This window comes from Grammomys surdaster, unplaced genomic scaffold (genome assembly GCF_004785775.1).
Source record: "Grammomys surdaster isolate TR1022 unplaced genomic scaffold, NIH_TR_1.0 62, whole genome shotgun sequence".
NCBI lineage: Eukaryota > Metazoa > Chordata > Mammalia > Rodentia > Muridae > Grammomys > Grammomys surdaster.
Window position 1 is genome coordinate 17,305,428 of NW_021604564.1, and position 20,294 is coordinate 17,325,721.

The 20,294-nt window shown below is 41.5% G+C and overlaps 1 protein-coding gene across 4 annotated transcripts in view; it reads right to left on the minus strand.

The window, feature by feature from the left end:
- Pex5l (peroxisomal biogenesis factor 5 like) overlaps positions 1–20,294 on the minus strand; it is a 150,117-nt gene that overhangs the window by 43,335 nt on the left and 86,488 nt on the right. For 2 of the 4 annotated variants that reach the window (XM_028763280.1, XM_028763272.1), the window contains 3 exons: positions 19,742–19,865; positions 18,461–18,557; positions 7,270–7,365 (listed from right to left, as the gene is read on the minus strand). In XM_028763280.1, coding sequence (XP_028619113.1) covers positions 7,270–7,365; positions 18,461–18,557; positions 19,742–19,865 — 317 coding nt within the window. Of the gene's footprint in view, positions 1–7,269; positions 7,366–18,460; positions 18,558–19,741; positions 19,869–20,294 lie in introns of all 4 variants that reach the window. The other 2 variants (XM_028763291.1, XM_028763285.1) reach the window with 1 other exon arrangement.

The window sequence follows — 20,294 nt, forward strand, 5'->3', positions numbered from 1 at the left end:
CTCTCTCTCTCTCTCTCTCTCTCTCTCTCTCTCTCTCTCTCTCTCTCTCTCTCTCTCTCTCTCCATGTGTGCAGGTACATGTGTGAACATGTGTGTGTGTGTGTTTGTGTGTGTAAGAACAGTCTTAGAATGTATGTGTGTATATGTATCTGTTGTTTAAGACAGGGTATCTCATTGGCCAGTAGCTCTCTAGGTAGGTTAGCTGGCTGGCCAGTGAGTCTGGATTCAGGATTCTGTTTCTACTCCTCAGCACTGAGATTAAAAGTCTTTGTCACTGCATCTCAGGTCTTTGTGTTGGCATCTTTCCTGATATCATCCTATGGAGGAACTAGGTTTGAACATACACATTTAGGTGTTGGAGGCACAAACACATTCTAGGGCAGTCATAAAAGATTACCAGTTAGTATTAATTCTTTCCCTAACAATTTATACCAGCACTACTTGCAATTCTGTATAAGCTATTGACTGGAGCATTAACTGGAAACTTGAAGTGGCGTTATCCTGAAGACGTGTCCTTTGTGACAGAAAAGGGCGTCAGAAAAAGTGAGTGCCCAATTAGGCTGCCACACAAAGGTCTGTTACTCATTGTCATGGGAATCAACCATGTCAAGTGGGAAACAGGTTAGAAATGACGGGATAGTTTGAAAAATCCCGATCCAGAATGGATGAACACTTCACTTCTGTGCTATATGTGGCCTTCCAGTCTTGCGGTACTGCAATGTGTTGTTGACAGACATGAAAGAAATATACCAGGCTAGGTTGGGAACGGCAGGAAGCTGAGAAATGCCATTGATGGTTGCTGTTCCTGATATCATTCTAGTACTTGGGAATTCAAAACAACAAGGCTTTATCACATCACACCATTTCTGAGGGTCAGCAATTTGGGAGTAGCTACCTGGAAGGTACTGGTTCAGGATGTCTCACGAATTTGAGATTAAGCTTTTGGCTGAGGCCACAATTGTTCAAAGCTCCAAGGGTCTTGGAACCTATTCATAGGGCTTGTCTCCAAGGCATGGGGAGGACCCTCAGTTCCCAGCTGGCTGTTATCAGAGAGTCTTAGCTTCTCACTACATGGCTAATGTCATGAAATGGTAGTTGGGATCTCCCACAGGGCAAGTTGTTTGAGAGCAAGTAGGGGAGCGGTCATGGTACATTCTATGATATGAGCTTCAAGGTCATGTCCAGTTTCTATCTTTTTATAAGTGAATCATTAAGTCCAGGCCACACTAAAGAGGAACTAAGTGTCACATTTGAAGATCAAGTGGACATTCTAAACAGCCACAGGTAACATCTAAGTGATGACAAAAGAGAAGGGGATTGTGGGGGCCAGAGGAGCGCAGGGTCTAGAGTGTCAATGTGGCAGAATGTATTGAACTCATTAGCCAAATGGGTTTAAAACATCACTTGTTGCCCTGCCTCTGATGACACCTTTTCCTTTGCCTGGAAATTGTTTTCCCTCATTCACATATTTTTATTTTTTCTTTTCAAAACCCATTCACAAAAATATCTCCCGAGGGTAAAAACAGATCTGCTACAACATGCTTGAAATGTGCAGAGCACACATAATAGAACCATTTGAGCTCCATGGAACATGGCCTAATTCCAGGGGTAAAACTTTCATCTTTCTATCAGTCAGAGTTTGGAATCTGTCATAAGCTCCCTAGACAAGAGGTACTTAGCATCACCAGAACCAATTTGTTTACTTATTTGCCAGGAAAGCATCATCTGTGGGTCCCTCATCTTCCTAGATTCTGACCAGCACCAATAGCAGAGGGTGAGGCATGGTCTGGTTAAGGGTGGAGTGGGGATGGCTATGAATAACTAGGACACAGGATAAGCCACCCTTGACTATGTCTGACTCATATGGAACTGTGATTCTTCATTCTGCTTCTCCCTAAGGGCAGTGATGATCCTGCTCATTTTCCTGGTGCTTTTGCCCACACCTAAACATTTTTGATGGATTTGATTCTACTCCGATTTATTCTGAAAGTGGAAGAGGCACCTAACCAGCTAAGCACAACACCAGATGTTGCCTGGCTCTCTTTCTCTGCCTGCCGATGGTGATGAAGGAGATATTTTTGGTTCATGAGCTGAGGAGTGCTGACTTCCCAGGTGACCTTCCCTCTCCTCCCCAGATGCAGAGTGGCTCTCTCCAGGGACCTTCTGCTCTTGGAGGCCGCTTCAGGCCTTCCAGAGCCCTGGGGGCACCTTCTCTGCACCTCTTTCCTGTGCCTCTCTGTGCATCCATCCTAGGTACCAACTACAGCTGACAGCAGTTATGAGGATGGCTGTGAATAAATCCAGAAAGAAGCATGGTATGCCTCTTCCTTTTACAAGGGGGAGATGCTTAGATTTTTAAAGCCCAGAAGAAGAATACCAGCTGTTTGTTCGAAAATTGTGAAGCTTTGGGTAGAAGTGAATGTGCGTTTTTCTTTTTGCTTCAATAAAATGTAAGATGAAAAAAAAACCATCTGCCCTATATGAAGCACTGCCAGAAAGAGTAGTTCAAGGTGACCTCAAACAATACCAGCCTTTGAATATTAACAGCCTTCTAGGTCATTTACATATGCAATAAGTGTGTGTCTGTGTTCAGGTGTGTTTTTGTTTTTCTAGTGACAGGACATTTTATCTTAAAAAAAAGAGCTAAATTATAGTCTTTTAGGTTTTGGTACAAATAAAAGTGAGTGTGTACAATGTGAACATCAAATGTGCCAGTGCTACTTCACAGTGGATTTGGTTGGCAAGTCCTGGTTAGTTAAGTATGTTACCTACATTGAGGTGGAGACAACCACAATTCTTCACAATCCTTCCATGGCTATGTGTCTTGTAAGAATGCTGTCAAAAGGATGCTACTCTTACAGTAGAAAGTTATATGACATGCTATATACAGCTGGAAAGAGAAAGAAGGAAGTATTGCCCATGAGGCGATCAACACCCAAACAGTCATCCACTTAGCATATGCTAAGGACCAGGAATTTTTCTAGAAGATATTGGGACACCATACTCTAGTTTACTTTCTGTTGCTATACTAATCAAAATGACTGAAACAACCTGGGAAAAGTTTATCTCATCTTATGTTACTAAGTTAACAGTCCATCATAGAGGGAGTCAAGGCAGGAACTCAAGATAGAAGCGTGAAGCAGGGACTGAGGAGTAGGGCTGATTGCTGGTTTGCTCTCTGGCTCATACTCAGCTTTGTACTTCACAGATTCAGTTGCCTAGGGAAGGCACTGCTCACAGTGGGCTAGGCCCTCTCATGATAGACATGGCTGTAGGCCAATCTGATGTGGATGATTCTTCAATTGAGATTCCCTCTTCTCAGGTAACTCTAGGTTGTCTTAAGTTTACAATGAAAACTGACCGCCATAAGTATGAATACAAATCAACAAAGAAGCATGGGACTTATCTATATTTCACATAAACAAAAGAAGACAAAGCTTTTTCTCTTAAGGAAGCCACATGTTGAAGGAAAAGATATATAGCAGATAAAAATGTACAAGGGCAGACCCAATGATGATCAAAGGAGGAAAATCCTGGTGACATAACAGTTAACGGGGTCCACATGGTGGGGGCAACCATGTCAGCTACAGTGTGAGTGACAAGAAGAGCCCCAAGAGAGAAGGATGCTCTCAGACGATAAAGAAAGTGTATAAGTATGAGTGATGAACTTGGTATGTTAGAGCTCAGGGATGGGACTGAAGAGCAGAAAATAGGTGAGAACTAGAAGGTGAAGGACCAGGAGGAGAGGGACCAGGCGGAAAGGGACCAGGCTTATAGCATTGTTTCATTATGTGTATGCATGTGTGTCCATATGGGAATTATGTTTAGGGAAGGGCAGGTACTTATGATGCCAGGGGAGGTCATCAGATACCCTGGAGCTGGAGTTACAGGAAGTGGTGAGCTATCTGATATGGGTCCTGAGAACTGAACTTGAGTCTCTGCAAGGGCAGCACATGCTTTTATCCACTGAGCCACATTTTCTAGCCACCTTAATTGGGATTTTACTGGTATTTAGAATTGCCTTTCAAGAAATAATCAGCAATGCCAGCTTTTCTTTTATTTATTTTTCCATACCTTTTATTTTTGATGCTTTCATACCCATGTATGTGACCATATTCACATCTCTCTTATTACCCTCTCTATCCTCATCTACTCTGGCATATTCACAAGTGGCCTTTTTCTCTTGAGACTGGGTCTTATGTAATCTCTGGTGTGCTGTGTAGTTGAGGGTGATCTTGAGTTCCTGAATCTTCACTTCCTGAAAGCAGCAGTTATGAGAATGTACCATCACATTTGGTTTATACGGTACCAGAAATAGAACTCAGGGCCTCTTGAATCTAAGTCAGGCATTCTACCAATTGATATCTTCAATTTCTTGTAAGAATCTTATATTCTCGGGCCAGTGAGATGGTTCAGTGGGTAAAGGCACTTTCCACTAAACCTGATGACCTGAGTTCAATCTCAGGAACTTAATTTACAGAAGGAGAGAAACAAACAACTCCTGCAAGCTGTCTTCTGACCTTCACATATGCACATGCATGCATACATACTAAGTAAAAACGGAATTAAAAATTTTGGCATTGTCATTATGCAAGCCTTATTTTGGCAACCATATTTTTGAGGTATCATGGTTGCACCTATCCTGTAATTTATAGAAGACCATTTAATAGCTGTATATTATGAAATGTGAGTGTGGTTTGTTATAACAGTATGTGTCAATAGCTGACTAATAAGTACACTAGTAACTTGCAGTCTAGAACAAAGGTTAGCAAACTGACTTATAGTCCAGTTCTTGACTGTGGCCTATTTTTTTTATATAAGAAATGCTTTCTTATTTTAAAATGTTGCTTACAAAACAAAGTATAACATGATAAAGATAACAATATCCCTATCAAAGAATGTAGCCATCGAAGAATAACTACTGTGAATGTTTGGTCACACATATGCTCTGGTACAGTTTGAGAATGCATTCTCCCAAGATTCATATGCTGAAGACACCTTGGAGGTGACAATTTTAGGAGCTGGAGAATCTAAAAGGGCATGAAGCTGTCTGTAGATAAAGTAGAGAAGATTCTGGATGTAGGTAAGACTCTAAGTGAGAGTAATACTGCAGTGGAAGGCCCACGATGCATACAGTCTCATAGGCACGATTTATCATCAGCACACGCCCAGTTTTTCTTCCATTACTACTCATATTAACGGTACCTATCATCTCCTCTCAATCTCTGATGTTTTTCAATACTAAGATTAAGAAAGTTGCTCCATTTTCTGATTAGTGGGGAATCTCAACCCTGCCATTCTTTTTCTCTTTAGGCATGAACTTCTTGGGTTTTGGGATAGGAGAAACCCAAGCTCCCATCTTGCAGATGACATGAAACCCCAGCAAAAGTGGAGCAAGGGGTGGATCCAGGCTGGTTCTCTGCTCTCTGCTCTTTTAACAGTTGTTTAAGGCTGGTCCTTTGCCTTTAGCCCTTAGTTTAGCAGCCAGTACTTATAGGAAGCTGGTAATATATGCTCAATGAATATCTACTAAAATAACATTCAGCCTCTGATCTGAGGCTGAGAAGAATCACAGACATGTGGATATCTAGGCCTATACTGGTTACTGACATGACTTTGCCTGTAGCTGTTTGGGAAGCATTGGAAGAGCAATCAGGCCCCAGCAGACAGGGAAGTTGGAAGATACAGCTTGGTGGGGTGAGATGCGTATTGTTGAGAGATGGATGTGAGGAAAGTCAGCAGCAGGCGAACGCAAATTTTCTTCTTGTGCTATTTTTAGCATAAGAAAGAGCCTGTTGATAATTATTAGCTTTCAAGGTGGAAATAGATTTTCTTAAAAAGAGGGAGGTTACCCTTAATTAATGTCCAGGTAGAAACAGGAATAATTTATCAAGAGTTTTTAAAATTTGCCTGCTAGGATACTTCTATCCTAGGAGATTATGACCTAGGAGATTATGAACTCAGATTCAGCTCAATGAATACACACACACACACACACACACACACACACACACACACACACACCATGCCTTAGTACATTTTCATTGTCCATCAACTTCATGAACTCTTTTGGGTTTAAATTCATTATGTTTTTCTTTATAAATGAGACCAAATGCTAATGTTTTTCCTGACCCAAGATTCTATGCATCCGAATAGCAGTCTGAGAGCTACTGCTGTGTGTTACGCACAGTAGGGGCTCAGTAGATATATTTAAATTAGCTCTTAAAACTGAAAAACTTACATTTAAGATCATTTAAGCTACAGGCTCCGTGCATCTGTGAGATCTGATTGAACCCAGCTAGTCTCAACTAACTACATCGGGGGCTCCTAGTCAGAACACTAAACTATTCATTAATCTGTTTCTTTTTCTTTAAACTAGAGAAGTTGAAAATTAAAGACGGAATTTGAACAGTTTCAGCATCAGGAGATAAAAGTGTGCTCTTACTGGGTTTCTGAATGCTATGAATCATGGTTGAGATGATTTCCCAGAACAGACCCTGGTAACATTAAATTGCAAATAGGATTTTCCCACATCCTGAATAGAGAGTTCCTGGAAGACCACCCCTAGTATAATCATTTCATCTGAATTCTAGGCGGGAACGGCTGCATAAGTGAGACATCTTCTGAGAACACCTGTGGTTTTCAAGATTGAAATCACTAATAGCAACAGAGGTACTAACAGGATCATGCTTGAGTCTGTGAAGGAGCTCCACCCTCAAACAGCAGTCTAAGGAAGCTTTGATGAGCACCGTGCATCTCTGAGCCATCCTAACGGTCCTGCCAGGAGGGAAACGGATGAAAGAACCTGCAAGAACTGCTTTTCATCTGTTTCTCCTTTCCTCTGGCATTCCTTCTCTCTCCCTGCTCTTTCCACTAGAGGACTAACTAATTAGACATTAGTGTTCAAATAATGTATTTTAAAAAACTTATTAACAACATGTGGACACATAGCACTAAAAAGCAATGGTGCCAGTTAAGATGGCTTCTTCACTGGACAAATACATGGGACCTGGGCTGCTCTCTTGATGCCTGACGACCCAGGCCTCAGACTCACATTGCCAACTAATCACAGAACCAGCAGAAGAACAGACACTTCCTGCCACCCTGGTTGGGAGTCAAAGGGTCACTGGCCACGCTGTCCTCTGAACACTGACCCTCATGCTTTCCCTCATGCCTGCAGTTCCGTTTTATGTGCATCTCTCTGTAGTTTTCAGTTTTTGGATGTCACTCTCAGAAACTTGAAACAGAGAACTTTGTTTTAAGACTTACCTCTACTGCTGCTTTTGCTCTTTCAAACTCCTCTTCTAAGGAATGGTTCCTGGAGAGCAGAGCACTCCCCCAGCGATGTTCTTTGGTCAGCCGAGCCTAAAATAAACCAAACAGGTGATGTATTATTGGCATCACATGACACAGAAATAAAAGTAGTTTTCATTTTCTCATATTGCTTCCCTAGAATTCCAAAGGATTGAATGTGTATGTGCATACCCAGATGAGTGTATGTTTGTGTGCATGTGTGTGTGGAGGGCATAGGTCAACCTGTGGTGTTGTTCCTTAGGCATCCATTTTATTGTTTGAGATAGGATCTCTTACTGGGATCTGGATCTCTCTTATTAGCCTACTTTTTCTAGCCAGCAATCTCCAAGGATGCTCCTGTCTTCTCGTCCCCGGTGCTGAGGTTATGAGTGCACACAACTGCACAACCATGCCTGACTTTCAACATGCGTGCTGGAGACTGAACACAGCAAGCACTGGACCATCTCTCTAGTGCCTTGAGAAGTATTTTTAAAGTATTTTCAAGGCATGATGTCATCAAGTCTAGGATGGTGTCAAATGTATGTGTGTCTGCATATGGGTTCTTGTGCAACAGTGTCCAAACCATTTTGAAACTCTAGTTCCAAATGTGTGAACTCCAAACCATTGGAGAGTACAGCTTCCTAATCACTTTCCGGGAAGCACTGAGAAGAAATCCAGCACCTCTTATGAAAGGCAAGCTTGAATTTCTACCATGTCTGCTTGGCCGTGAATTAAGCCACAACATGTATTTTCACAAACTGAATGTTTTAACACAGAAGGAATCTAGACTTTCAATGTCCTGGAGGCTACAAGTTCATAGCCATAGCGGTGGCAGGCTTGGTCTCCCCACAGCCTCTGGGCTGGGGTGAAGTCTACTCCATGCTCCTTCCAGTAAGCAGGGGATTCAGGTGAGCTATGGTCACCCACATCATGTTGCCTTTTCTCTCTTAGTCTGTCCCCTTTCTGCTTGACTCAAGATGCCTGTAATTGCAAGCTGGGCTTTTCAAGACATCCCAGGCAAGTTCCTCTCTCTGCAGACCTCTCTATCCCTGTCTTCCTTATGCATCTGACAGCCACATGTTCTAAGGCTATGGCAATCTATTGTTTTTGAAGACTTCATTCACTATGACTTTCATATGACACTCGTGGGGTACGACTTATTTAATTAGTAAGAATATACAAATACAGAAGCCTGAAAGATAGCTCAGAAGTTAAGAAAGCACACTGTTCTTATAGAAAACCTGAGCTAGACTCCCAGCATCCCTCACCAGGCAGCTCAGAACAGCCTGGAACTCTCACTCCAGGAGGACTCCACACCTCTGGCATCTTCAGCCATCTGTACTCATGTGTGTAACAGGCATGTGGACAAGCACAGTACACATCATTAAAAATAAATGAACAAATGTAATTTTAAAATATAAAAACACAGATGATAGACACTAGGTAGCTGGGACCCTGTCACCCAGGAGAGAAGCTAACTCTGAAGGCCCCTTGCTGTTCACAGAAGTCTAAGCAGCCTTTTGTGTAACTTGGAGAATTGTCTGCCATTTATTTCCTAAGCAGTGGTTGGGGCTATGATCTGCTCAGGACTGACTGCCTTGCTTCTGAAGCAAAGTCCCTCATCTTTCTACTGGCCCCTCCATGGACAAGATAACAGAACAAATATTAAAATGCAGATGCATGGTAAAAAATAAATGATGGGGCTTATTTCCCAAACTTATTTATTTATATACTAGCAAGTAAGTTGAAGGCTTGGGGGTTGGAAGAATAACAATTGTTAAAATGTCCGTGTCACACAAAGAAGTCTATCGATTCAAGGCATCGATTTCTTAAAGTCCAATGGTAATCCACATGTAAGTATTTTTAAAACACTAAATTACACTGTATGAGGGGAAAAAAAAGTATGTCCTAGTTTGCTTTTGGTTGCTGTGATAAAACACTGTCCAAAAGTAAATTGGGGAGGAAAGGGTTAATTACATCTTACAGGTTAGAGTTCACCATCAATGGAAGTTAGGGCAGGAAATCAAAGCAAGAACCTGGAGCTGGGAACTGAAGCAGAGGCCATGAGGAACTCTGCTTTCTGGCTTTCATAGTTTGCTTTCTCATACAACCCAGGACCACTTGCCAAGGATGACACTACCCACAGTGGGCCGGATGCTCCACATCAAATGTCAATGTAGAAAACACTCCATGTGCTTGCCTACAAGTCAATCTGATGGAGGCAATTCCTCAGTTGAGGGTCCCTCTTCTCAGATGACCATCTTTGCAAACATAAGGAATACCAAGGAGTGACTAGCCCCACTGAAATAAGCCAAAGACCATGGTGGAGATATTTCCTGGAAGAACAAACAAAAATTACCAACAGTCTTATGAAAAGTAGTCTCCTCAATGAAACAGAAAGGAAATGAACATGAAAACCATCGTCTGCATCACCTCACGTGGGTTAGACTGTTGCCAGAAAGACTAAAAGGATGCTGTCAAAGATGGAGGGACAAGTAGACTCTAAGGCAGTATTGGTGGGAATGTAGAGTCATATTATTGTGGAAATAGTAGAGTGTCCTCAGAAATTCAAAACTAAGCCTATTGGATAATGCCAAGGAAAGGAGACCATTATGTCAAGATGCCTTTGCACTCACTACATGTCAGTGTGGTGTTGGACACACAGGAGAAGAAATGAGAGAGGCTGTCTATCAGCTGGTGGCTTAACATGCATGCACTGTGGAAAACTGAAGTTTTCAAGAAGAAGGAAGTGTCATTTGTGACTTGCAGGAAGTGGAGGACATTATAGGAAGTGTGATAAACCAGCACAGATTGTCAGGCAAGTATCAGACTCAATCTAAGATGTGCTGTCTAAACCAGCTGACTTCTCAGAAAGATGGAGGATGGTGGTGGCCACAACTCAGGCTGGGGGAAGTGGTGATACATTCTTGGTCAAAGGTTACTAACCTTTATCCAGGAATCTAGGGTAGAAATTGGTGACTATCATTAACAATGTATTGTGTCCTTGAGAAGCATTGCAGTAATTTTAGGTTTCTTTCTGAAAAACCCCAAGGATATGAATGCATGTAAATACAGGAATCAGACTGAGCCAACTTGCTCTGCATATGTATTTCAAAACATTATATTATATGTGATAAATGTAACTTTCATTTGTCAAATAAGACACGGTGATAAAGGGATACATTTGGTATTTGGTACAAGGCTACATTATTTGTCGTGAATGGCTCAGAAGTGGCTTTAGCAACAAAGGGAGCACTAAGACTGTTGTCTGAGGCAGTGTTTTATCAGCAGGCACTTCGCACTGGTGAAACAGAACCCGTTTTGCTGGTAAGTTTGAATTAACAGGATTCTATTAGCATCCCCGGCTTCTCTCTTCATTAATGTTTCAGGACCCAGCTGTGATATGAATCACACGCTGCAAAGGGCACTGCATATCAGGATCCCAGGCTTACAGGTCAGCTTCTCTTTCCCACTTAACACAGCAAGCACAGATAGATAGAGTCTTACTGTGCAAATGACATTTTATTCTGATGGTACAATTACTATTTAGGGATATTCTATTTCTCACACCATTTGAAAGGTTTTAGGTTTTTACTAAGATAAGTGTTATCTAACTTATCATTTTTTAATGTTTTTGGCTCAAGGAAGTATAAGTTAAATGTTACAGAATATAAATAGCAGTTGATATGCAATTGAAAATTTGGATACTTTTCCATTCTTTAGTGCCATGCTGAAACATGCTGGTTAAGAACTGAGCATAGGGGCTTGAGAGATGGCTCAGTGGTTAAGAGTACTTGTTCTTTCAATTCCCAGCACACACCTGATGGCTCACAATGACCTGTAACTCCAGATCCAGGGCATCTGATGCCCTCTTCTGACTTTCCTTGGTACAAGGCAAACAGGTGACACACATACATATACACAGGGAAAACACTTATACACATAAAATTTTAAAAAAGGAACAGACAGAACTGGGCATGTATAGATGATAAATCAGCCATCCTTGAAACCCAGACATTAAACATATCTAATTTTATTAGAGGAAAAACCTGTGACTTGGAAAAATATAGCAGTACTTGTTGGCTCCTGATATTGTTTGGCAGTTTCATATGAGGCCTGGTAAATAGAACAGTTACACCTGTCAGTTTGAGTGGCAGCTATTTTAACATTGTAGCTGGTATAACAGTCATCCTCAAACATGAGTGAGCACTGAAATACCCACAAGGTCTTTTAAAATTTATGTGACAGCACCTACCCCAGGGTCTCTGATTCGGTAAGTCTGGTGAGGAGCCTCACACCTGCCTCTCCACAAATCCTCAGGTACTGCTGAGATGCTGGCTCAGTACCTCAAAGGAAGATCAGGGATCCGCACACACATTATGCATGAGGGGATAAATCTCAAGTTCATAAGCATGTACTAAGTATGCATGGCATTTTCTGTCAACTTGTCACAACTTGGAATCAGCTGTTGTCTTAGTTGCTCTTCTCTTTCTGTGTTATAAAATACCATGACCAAAAATCACTTGAGGAGGAAAGAGTCTATTTCATAATAAAACTCTTGGGTCACACTCCTGTCATTGATGGAAGTCAGGTCAGGAACTCAAAGCAGGGATGTGGAAGCAGGAGCAGAAGCCAAGGAAGAATGTTGCTCACTCAGCTTGCTTTCTTATACAAGTTAAAACCAACTGCCCAAGGGTGTCACAGCCTCTGTGGACTGCCTGCTCCTGTGCCAATCAATAATCATGACATTGTCCTATAGATTTGCCGAGAGATAATATGATCAAGCATTTCCTCAACTGCAGTTTCACAAATATTTATTCTAGCTTATGTTAAGTTGAAAATAAGAAAGGGTCCAAGCAGGACACTTTGGAAGGAGAGTCTTACTGAGGACTTAACGATATCAGGTTGGTCTGTGGGCTTGTCTCTGGGCAATTTATTTTGATTATGTTAAATGATATAGAAAGACCCAGACAATTATAGCAACATTATTCATTGCCTAAGTAGGGGTCCCAGAACAACATGAGAAGAGAGGGCTAGCTGTCTGCAGGCCTGCAGGTAAGGCGAGATGCACTCACTCCATCCCTTCTGGTCTTGTCTGTGGATATACTGTGATGAGCTGCACCACAGTCCTGTTCTGATTTCCCTCAAGGATAGACCAAAACTGGGAATTATAAGTCAAATGAATCTTTCTCCATGAAGTTGCTTGTTGTGGGGTATTTTATTGCAGCAGCAGAAATAAAATTAGAACACTGTTAAAATAAAGACAGAAAGTAAGTGTGCTCACTTTAGAAAAAGAACAATGGAATGACTGCTCGACCTTGGGTGCTTTGTGACCTGATTGCTAAGGCGGTCTCTGAAGTCAGGCTGCTTAAGGCCAATTCCTAGTTTATTGCTACCCAGACACCTTGAGCAAAGTATTGAATTTCCAGAGTCTCATTTGCAGAGTCTATATTAACTCACAGAGTCCCTGTAAGAATTATTGAGTAGTATTATTCACACAAATACAAATACATACTACATAGCACCTGTTCTGCTAAACCTTGCGTCTGTTATCATTTGGTTAATGCTTTCATTAACTGTTTTATGTTTACAGCACATTCCTGTGGTAGTTGAGGTAGTTGATGCAGATAGCTTGGACTCTCAGACTGTTTAAATACTGAAACGATCAAGTTTTTTTTTCTTTTTTTCCTTAGCCAATAGACATTTGTCACACAGGGTGCACACACAAAAGTTATCCCTCTTGTGCAAGGGAAGATTCCTTTAGAGTGTGGTAGCACATGGCCACTGTATCCGTTCGGCTATGAAATCCTGGGCTGAACATCAGGAAAAGGCTGAGTTTGAAAAGAGGTGGGCAGCATATTCTCAGACACACTGAGAAACTACTACTGAAACCACTTAAAAATGATCCAGAAGGAAAGTAGGCATGGTTCGGTTTTAATTGTTCACAAGATCCTATGTCTGTTGTTAAATCTGTGTTTCTTCCCTTGTTAGGGTCTCCTATTTACTCATGTGACAAGGACTTGCTGAGTATTTCCCACTGTGCTGATTTCTTATGTTGAAAAGGATGTTTCAGTTTTCCCCCTCACTTCCTCATTTCTCTCTAGCATCCTTGCTTCCTTCTCTTCTCTTCCAGTTTTGCTTCTCTCTCACCTGGTTGACAGCTCATTGAACATGTCACGGAGAGGAAAGAGATTAGATACAATCCTGACGGCAGGATGATGAGTATTTACAGAGCATTGGGTTGGACTGTTTTTCTGAGACATAGAGGCCTAATACTTCTTTGAGTACACTCCTATTTTATCAGTGTGCACTCATTGTACAAAAGAGTGGGCTTCATCATGATGTTCTCACTTATATGTATATTGTGTACATTTTAAAAATGTTTATTTTAGTTGTAAGTGGTGTGTGTGTGAGAGTCCAGGAGCTTATGGTGCTCAGAGGCTTATAGCTGAGGTTGCAGGTGGTCGTGAGCGTCCTAACCTGGGTGTTGGGAACCAAACTTCTTCAAGAGCAGTGAACACTTGCCACTGCAGATCCATCTCTCCAGTGCCTAGATCATTTCATTTTGTTTAGTCTCTAACTCCTCGATCCTGTTCTCACTTCCCACACACCACTATCCTCCGTTCTCTTCCCAAAGAGCTCCCCTTCTTCTTTTGAACATTTATTCTAGATTCTTTAGTCTAGATTCTGCACACAAGAGAAGAAAATATGAGTATCTTCTGAGTCTGGCTTATTTCATTTAACAGGATGACTCCAGTTCTTTCGGCTTTCCTGCAGAGGACAGATTTTCACTTTTCTTAGTGGGTTATGTACTACATTTCCCTACTTGTCTGCTGATGGATATCCAGATGATCTATAGCTTGGCTACAGCGAGTAGTCTTTCAACAAAGATAGGTGTGCAGAATATCTGTGGTATGCCAAGTTGGATTCTTTTAAAGGTATCTTGTAACCTAACCTGTGTGTTTTGCTTACTGACTCACTTATGTCTGTAAGGACAGTAGATTCCCAAGCACATTAATGAACTGACATGGAAGCCAATCATTTTTTTCCAAAAGTAAGGATCTATGGTAAAATTGGGAAGAAGGTGAATTGTATACAGAATAAATTGTATAAAAATTCTAATTGTGTTATGAAGTTTCCATAAGAGAGTAACAAACATTCTTGAACATTGCCCAACTCATGTTCATTCAACGAAATTAAATAATAATTGGGCTTTGCAATAATAAGAGTAACAATGGCTTATCAGTTCTCTCAGGAGGGCCACATAGGATGGCTGATACCAGGGGATCTTCCATGGCTAAGAACAAAGGCTTCACAGGTTTTAAAGGATTTTAATGGAGTTAGATGTGTAACTCTTAGAAGAAATAGCTTTTATGTTTTAATGTGAAGTGGAGATAATATAAAACCTAAGGCTGCAGTGGGCATTTCACACAGTGCATGAGAAACACTGAAGGGTAGTGATGAATTGTAGGAAAGCTCAGCTCTGCTGGAGTGGGTCATCTGTGAGCTGCATAACTGTGGCCTGTGTCTGGAGCATCTGCTCTCACTGGAGAATCTGAATCGATCTTGGTCTTAGAGCTTCCAGGGTGCAAACTTGGAAGGACATGCTTGGACCACGTCTGTAGAAGAAGCTGTATTCTCTCCCTTTGCCTCAATTAGTGACACATTACCCAGATGGGAAAACTGAATTCTGCAGCCTTTCCTTTTGTGTTTTCTTCAGCTCTTTAAGCTTTTTTTTTTTAAAAAGTATTTTTTTTCCAGATTGTATGATCTCTTTAAACAGTTCAGTTTGTGGAATGACAATTATATAGTTTGGGTTAAATGTCAAGAGCCCCTGTCCTTAAGTACACAGTGATTGCATAACTCACTGCAATCCCTCATTTCTCCGAGTCTTGTGTTCAAGGCACCATTTGATATTACACCATACTTTCTCTTCGCCACATCTTGAAAAAAAATGAGAAAATGTAAGTTTTCTTATTATCTGTTCCCATTTTCTTTGCAATTCTGAAATATGATTTTAAGATGAGGTTTGTAAATAGCTCCTTACCTGTTGAGTCACTGCCTGGGATCATTTATATTGGCTTGAGGGAGAGGAAACCATTTTCCTGGTTTCCTGCGAGCCATCTGAGTGAGTGTGGGGCAGGCTCTGGTGAGTCAGAATGGCTTGTCTGAATGATTTGTGAACTAGTCTTTAGATGAAATTTTGTTCTATATTCATTATAATTCTACTGTATCTACACGAAGAGGCCATGGAGTGACGAGTAGTGCGTCTAACAGTACACACATCTTTCTCTGTGTGTGCATGTGTGAGTGTGTGTAGGTTAGAGGTCATTGTCAAGTGTTAATGCTCCTTGTTCTTTGAGACAAAGTCTCTCATTTGGTCTGCTACTTGTCATTAGGCAAGGCTGACCAACCAGGGAGCATTGGGGATCTTCCTGCTTCCACCTCCTTTGTGCAAGGATTGCTAAGCATGCTTACAAAACAAGTGTTCTATGAGCCATCGCCCCAGCACTCTCTTCTTGCTTTCATTACACACCTGTCAGTTTTCTCCCTGCTTTGTTTCAAAGACTCTGTGTTTCAGGTACAATATTAAGCCTGCATTTCACGAACATTTTCTTACTTAGCTATGGATTGGAATGAAAACTAGAAGAGTATTTTTTTTAGGCAAGTCTTGATAAGTAAACATACAATGTTTCAAAAAGTAATAGAAGAGGTAACCCCTTACAGATGATTCATCATCTCAGAGGACTCTCTTGAGAGTCACCTGGGCAGAGAGCTCTCACGGTGAATTGGAAGGGGTATTTTGGAAGTCAACATGAGGAAGCTCAAAAACAATTTTCCAAGTGTATTATGTTTGCATGGGAGTAAGCAGGACAGTGTGGTGGGATGGAATTAACAGACCAGCAGGAGACTAGTAGTCACTGGGATAATAAGATAAGTGCATTGTGGGTTTCTATGGCAACTGGGGCCCCAGCTGTTCCTCTGGCCCAGCTTGTTGTAAAATGGCCCACCTGTGCCAAGTCTCTTCCTGCTTCAAAACAAATAATTGCTTTGTCCCTGTGTCTCACTGTTTCAGAGATGGCAGCAGATGAAACATGAAACAGCACCGATTACTTGAACTGAGTGGAGCTTGCTCATTTTCTTATGGACACTGTTTTTCTAATGGCTGCTGTCATTTTTCTCTTAAGAAGATACATTTAAAGTGAGCACCAAAAATTCATTTTTCACACTACATTTGCAATTCATTAAAGTGAGGTGATGCGTTCAGAACGTGACTGGACTGGAGGTCCAGCTGTGGTCTGGGAACAGCCATGTCCTTTCTCCTGAGGGTGATGAATGTGTGGGGGACTGCTGGTGGCTTAGGAAGTTCCAAGAGCCCAAACATCATTGGCACTCTAGGTCCTTCTTTCTGCCACATTCTGGTTGTGGGTTCACAAACATCTTTCCATTTCACTGATTCTCTGTCTGGACAACGGGGGCATGGAGGAGCTTGCCTTGCTCTGCCTTTTGTCGGGACCAGATCAGCTCAAATTTATATTAGGAACTCTCATAGCCAACAATAATACCCACTGTGGGGGTGCCTGTGGGGCCTGAAGAGGGAGTCATGAGCTGGAACCAAACTTAGGTCTTCTGCAAGAGCAGTGTGTGTTCAAGTTCTTCCTGCTGGGTCAGTGCTCCAGACCCAATCATCCCCCTGTCTCGCTTCAGAGCTCTATTTCCCCCTGTGGCATATTCTAGAACATTTCTTCTGCTCATTTCCTTTCATATTTAGTCTCTATACAGTTGGATTGTAGAAGGCAGGAATGTGCACACATAGTTCTTAGCAGTTATTTGTGGTTGAAGGGTAAGGCCTTAAAACATGTACCAGGGATAGAAAGTTAGAGATTGCTATTTGGGAACCATGGCAGAGGTAAATACTGATAGTGAAGCCTGTTGAGGAGCCCAGGCTGAGCAGTGTGGACAGACAGAATTCATATCCTACTTCTTTCTGCTATGGTATCCCAGCAAGCCATGGCTGAGTTTACTGAGACTCACAGACTCCTGTGAGTAGTATCTTTATAACGAAGATTACAGTAACACACAGGTGTTGAGGTTTGGTTATTTTGCTGTGTATTATAACGCTAAGTACAGGCCCCCAAGACCTGGTTGCCCCAGAAAACAGAGGGTCTGCATGTAGGCCCAAGTAACACTGTGTGACCTTGCCCCAAAGTTATTTTTGATTGGTGAATAAAGATGCTGATGCCAATAGCTGAGCAACTAGACACAGGCAGGGTTTAGGGTTCCCAAGCTTGGGGGTAGTAGGAGAACCATGAGGAGAGAAGAAAGTGAGGAAGAAGAAGAAGCCACCATGGGTTACAAGAGTCAAGAAAACATGGCTCTGAGGGCTGACCAATTGGAGTGAAGAGCAGCCCAGATGAAACATAGTAAGTAATAACTTGGAGTTATCAATAGAAAAGCAATTCTAACAGCATGGAGGGTAGATATCTGCCCAGCTCTTGTGCTGTTTAGGGCTTATTGTAAATAATAAAAGTTGAATGTCTTTTATCTGGGAATGAAATTTAGGTCAAAGATGGGGTAGAAACACTGGATTGGGATTAAAAATTTCTACAATACACAGGATTACTAAGTATTTAGGTATAACACAGAAAAAGCACCCAGTAAGTCTCTATGGCTCTCCCTCCTGGGCACTCTTGGTGGTAGCTCTCATTATGGCTGCCAATACTGCTGGTGCCGGAATAACATAATCCTTGGCATATAATTTATTTTAATGTGGTAGAATCCTGAGTATATTCTCTTACTTCACAGGGCAAAGATGTGAATGAACACTCAACATGTTGTTTCCTCTTCTTTGTGTTCTTTTACATAAGTAGAGCTAATACTGGACTAGAACAGATTTTTGTATTGTCAAATAAATGGGACAGTCAACGGCAGCACAGGGAAAATGTGCTAAGCACACAGTGAATTCATTAACACGTTTCCCAGCCAAATACATGAAAGTGTATACAATCAGTTATTCTAAGCACCGAGACAGCTACGGGGTGAGAACACACTTTGCAATGCAAAGTTTGGAAAAACACGTCAAACTTTCTGTGCAAAATTTAAATCAAATATTTATGGTGCAGTTCCTGCTAGAGCAGACAGGTTTCCTGAGATTCATTTTTATTACCTGTGCTGGAGCCACAAGTTCCAACTCGGAAGCCGACTCGGAGTTGAGGGCACTTTTCCCAGTACTCAGCTCTGGCTGAGATCTATGTTCTGAGGACCTGCAAGGAGACAGGACACTCATGTACAGCAAGAACAAGACCAGCCAGCAGCCCAGCCAGGAAACAGGCCCTAGCCAGAAACAAGTTTTGTCCTTCATAATTGCCACTTCCAGAATCTAAACAAGCTGGTAGCTATATTTTTTTGTTTTGTTTTTAGTAATACGAGATACTTTTTTTCTTATATAGGAAATTTTATATTTTGAAAACATAGTGTTTTGTTCTTGTTGGAGTCAATTCATAAGGTAGATCTCTATGGGTTTGGATTGTGACAATATAGGGATTTGTATGAGGGCAAAGGAGAGAGACAGAAACAGGAGGCTGCCCTATTCGAACCTTTAAAAACACGGTGTTCATTGTTCTGGTTACCTTTTCGTAACTTGACACAAATTAGAGGCACCTGGGGAAAGGGAACCTTCAGCTGAGGAATTGTCCACATCAGATTAGCCTGTGGGCTTGTTTGTAGGACACTTTCTCCATTAAGGGGAGGGCCCAGCCCACTGTGGGCATTGCAGCCTATAGGAAGGTGGTTCTTGGTTTTACAGCAAAGCAAGCTGAGACAAGGCAGCAGAGCAAGCCAGTAAGCAGTGCTCCAGGCTCAGTGCTATGTTGTGACCTGAGAATTCCAAGGTGAACTAAACCCTTTTCTTCCCAAATTGCTTTTGTTCATAGTGTCTTATGAGCATAGCAACAGGAAAGTAACTAACACACCTGGTAAAACTCAAGGAGTCACATTCTTTCCTGAGTGTCCATGATTCATCTGTAATAACTATAGTGAATGGCAGTGGATAGCTGAGAGAGCAGAAAGCTGTGTAACCAGCAACAACGTGACTACCACTGCTGCAATGATACGTTAGCTACCGGCCATGCGTTCTGTTTACTAACAGTTTTGTTACATATTTAGTTACATAATTATTAAAATTATCAAACCAGGATCTCTTCCTCAAATCCTTTATTACTAAATTTTCTTTTCTTTTTTTTCTTTTTCATTTTTAAAAATAATTTGTCAAAGTGATTTGTGGAAGTGATGGCACATAGGAGATTATTATTCTATTTTAATCTAGACATCTGTTTTAATCCAGAGTCCTTAGGTATCTGGATTAACTGAGCTCACTGGTTGTTTCTAGACATGATAACACCCATACAGCCAGTGTAAGGTATTGTTCACTGGTAGCAGGACATCTTACCACAGGAGCTCTTTGGATCCGGTTCTAGAAGAGCATGACTTCCTCTCTGCCATGAGATGCCCCTTGCCTGTTCGGTCACCGTGAAACTTGACATCATCCCACTTTTCCAGTTGTGTCTGAATGTCTACTAAGGAAGAAGAAAGTGAAGGAGACAGCCCAGGACCAAGCAAAGAAAAGAGATTGATTAAGATGAAGATTCCAGGTAAATTATGTGCAGTCCATGTGTGCAAGACCCAAGGCAAAGATTTACCTTCTTAAGGGCACACGAGACTGAAATGAAACACATGCCACTAAATAAAAACAAGACTTTTAAGATAAGTTGGATTGCTTTTACAGTTGAAGCAATCAAATAAAATTAATTTCAGAACCTAGTTTTATTAATCAATATGCATTTACCTGACACATAGATGCATGTACACACACATGCACGCACATGCACACATACGCACATGAACACACACACACACACACACAGTCACACAGTCACAGGTACATTTGCTTGATTTGTCTGGTTGCGTGAACTGAGAAGCAAACTGTCCTTTCTTAAGGGAAT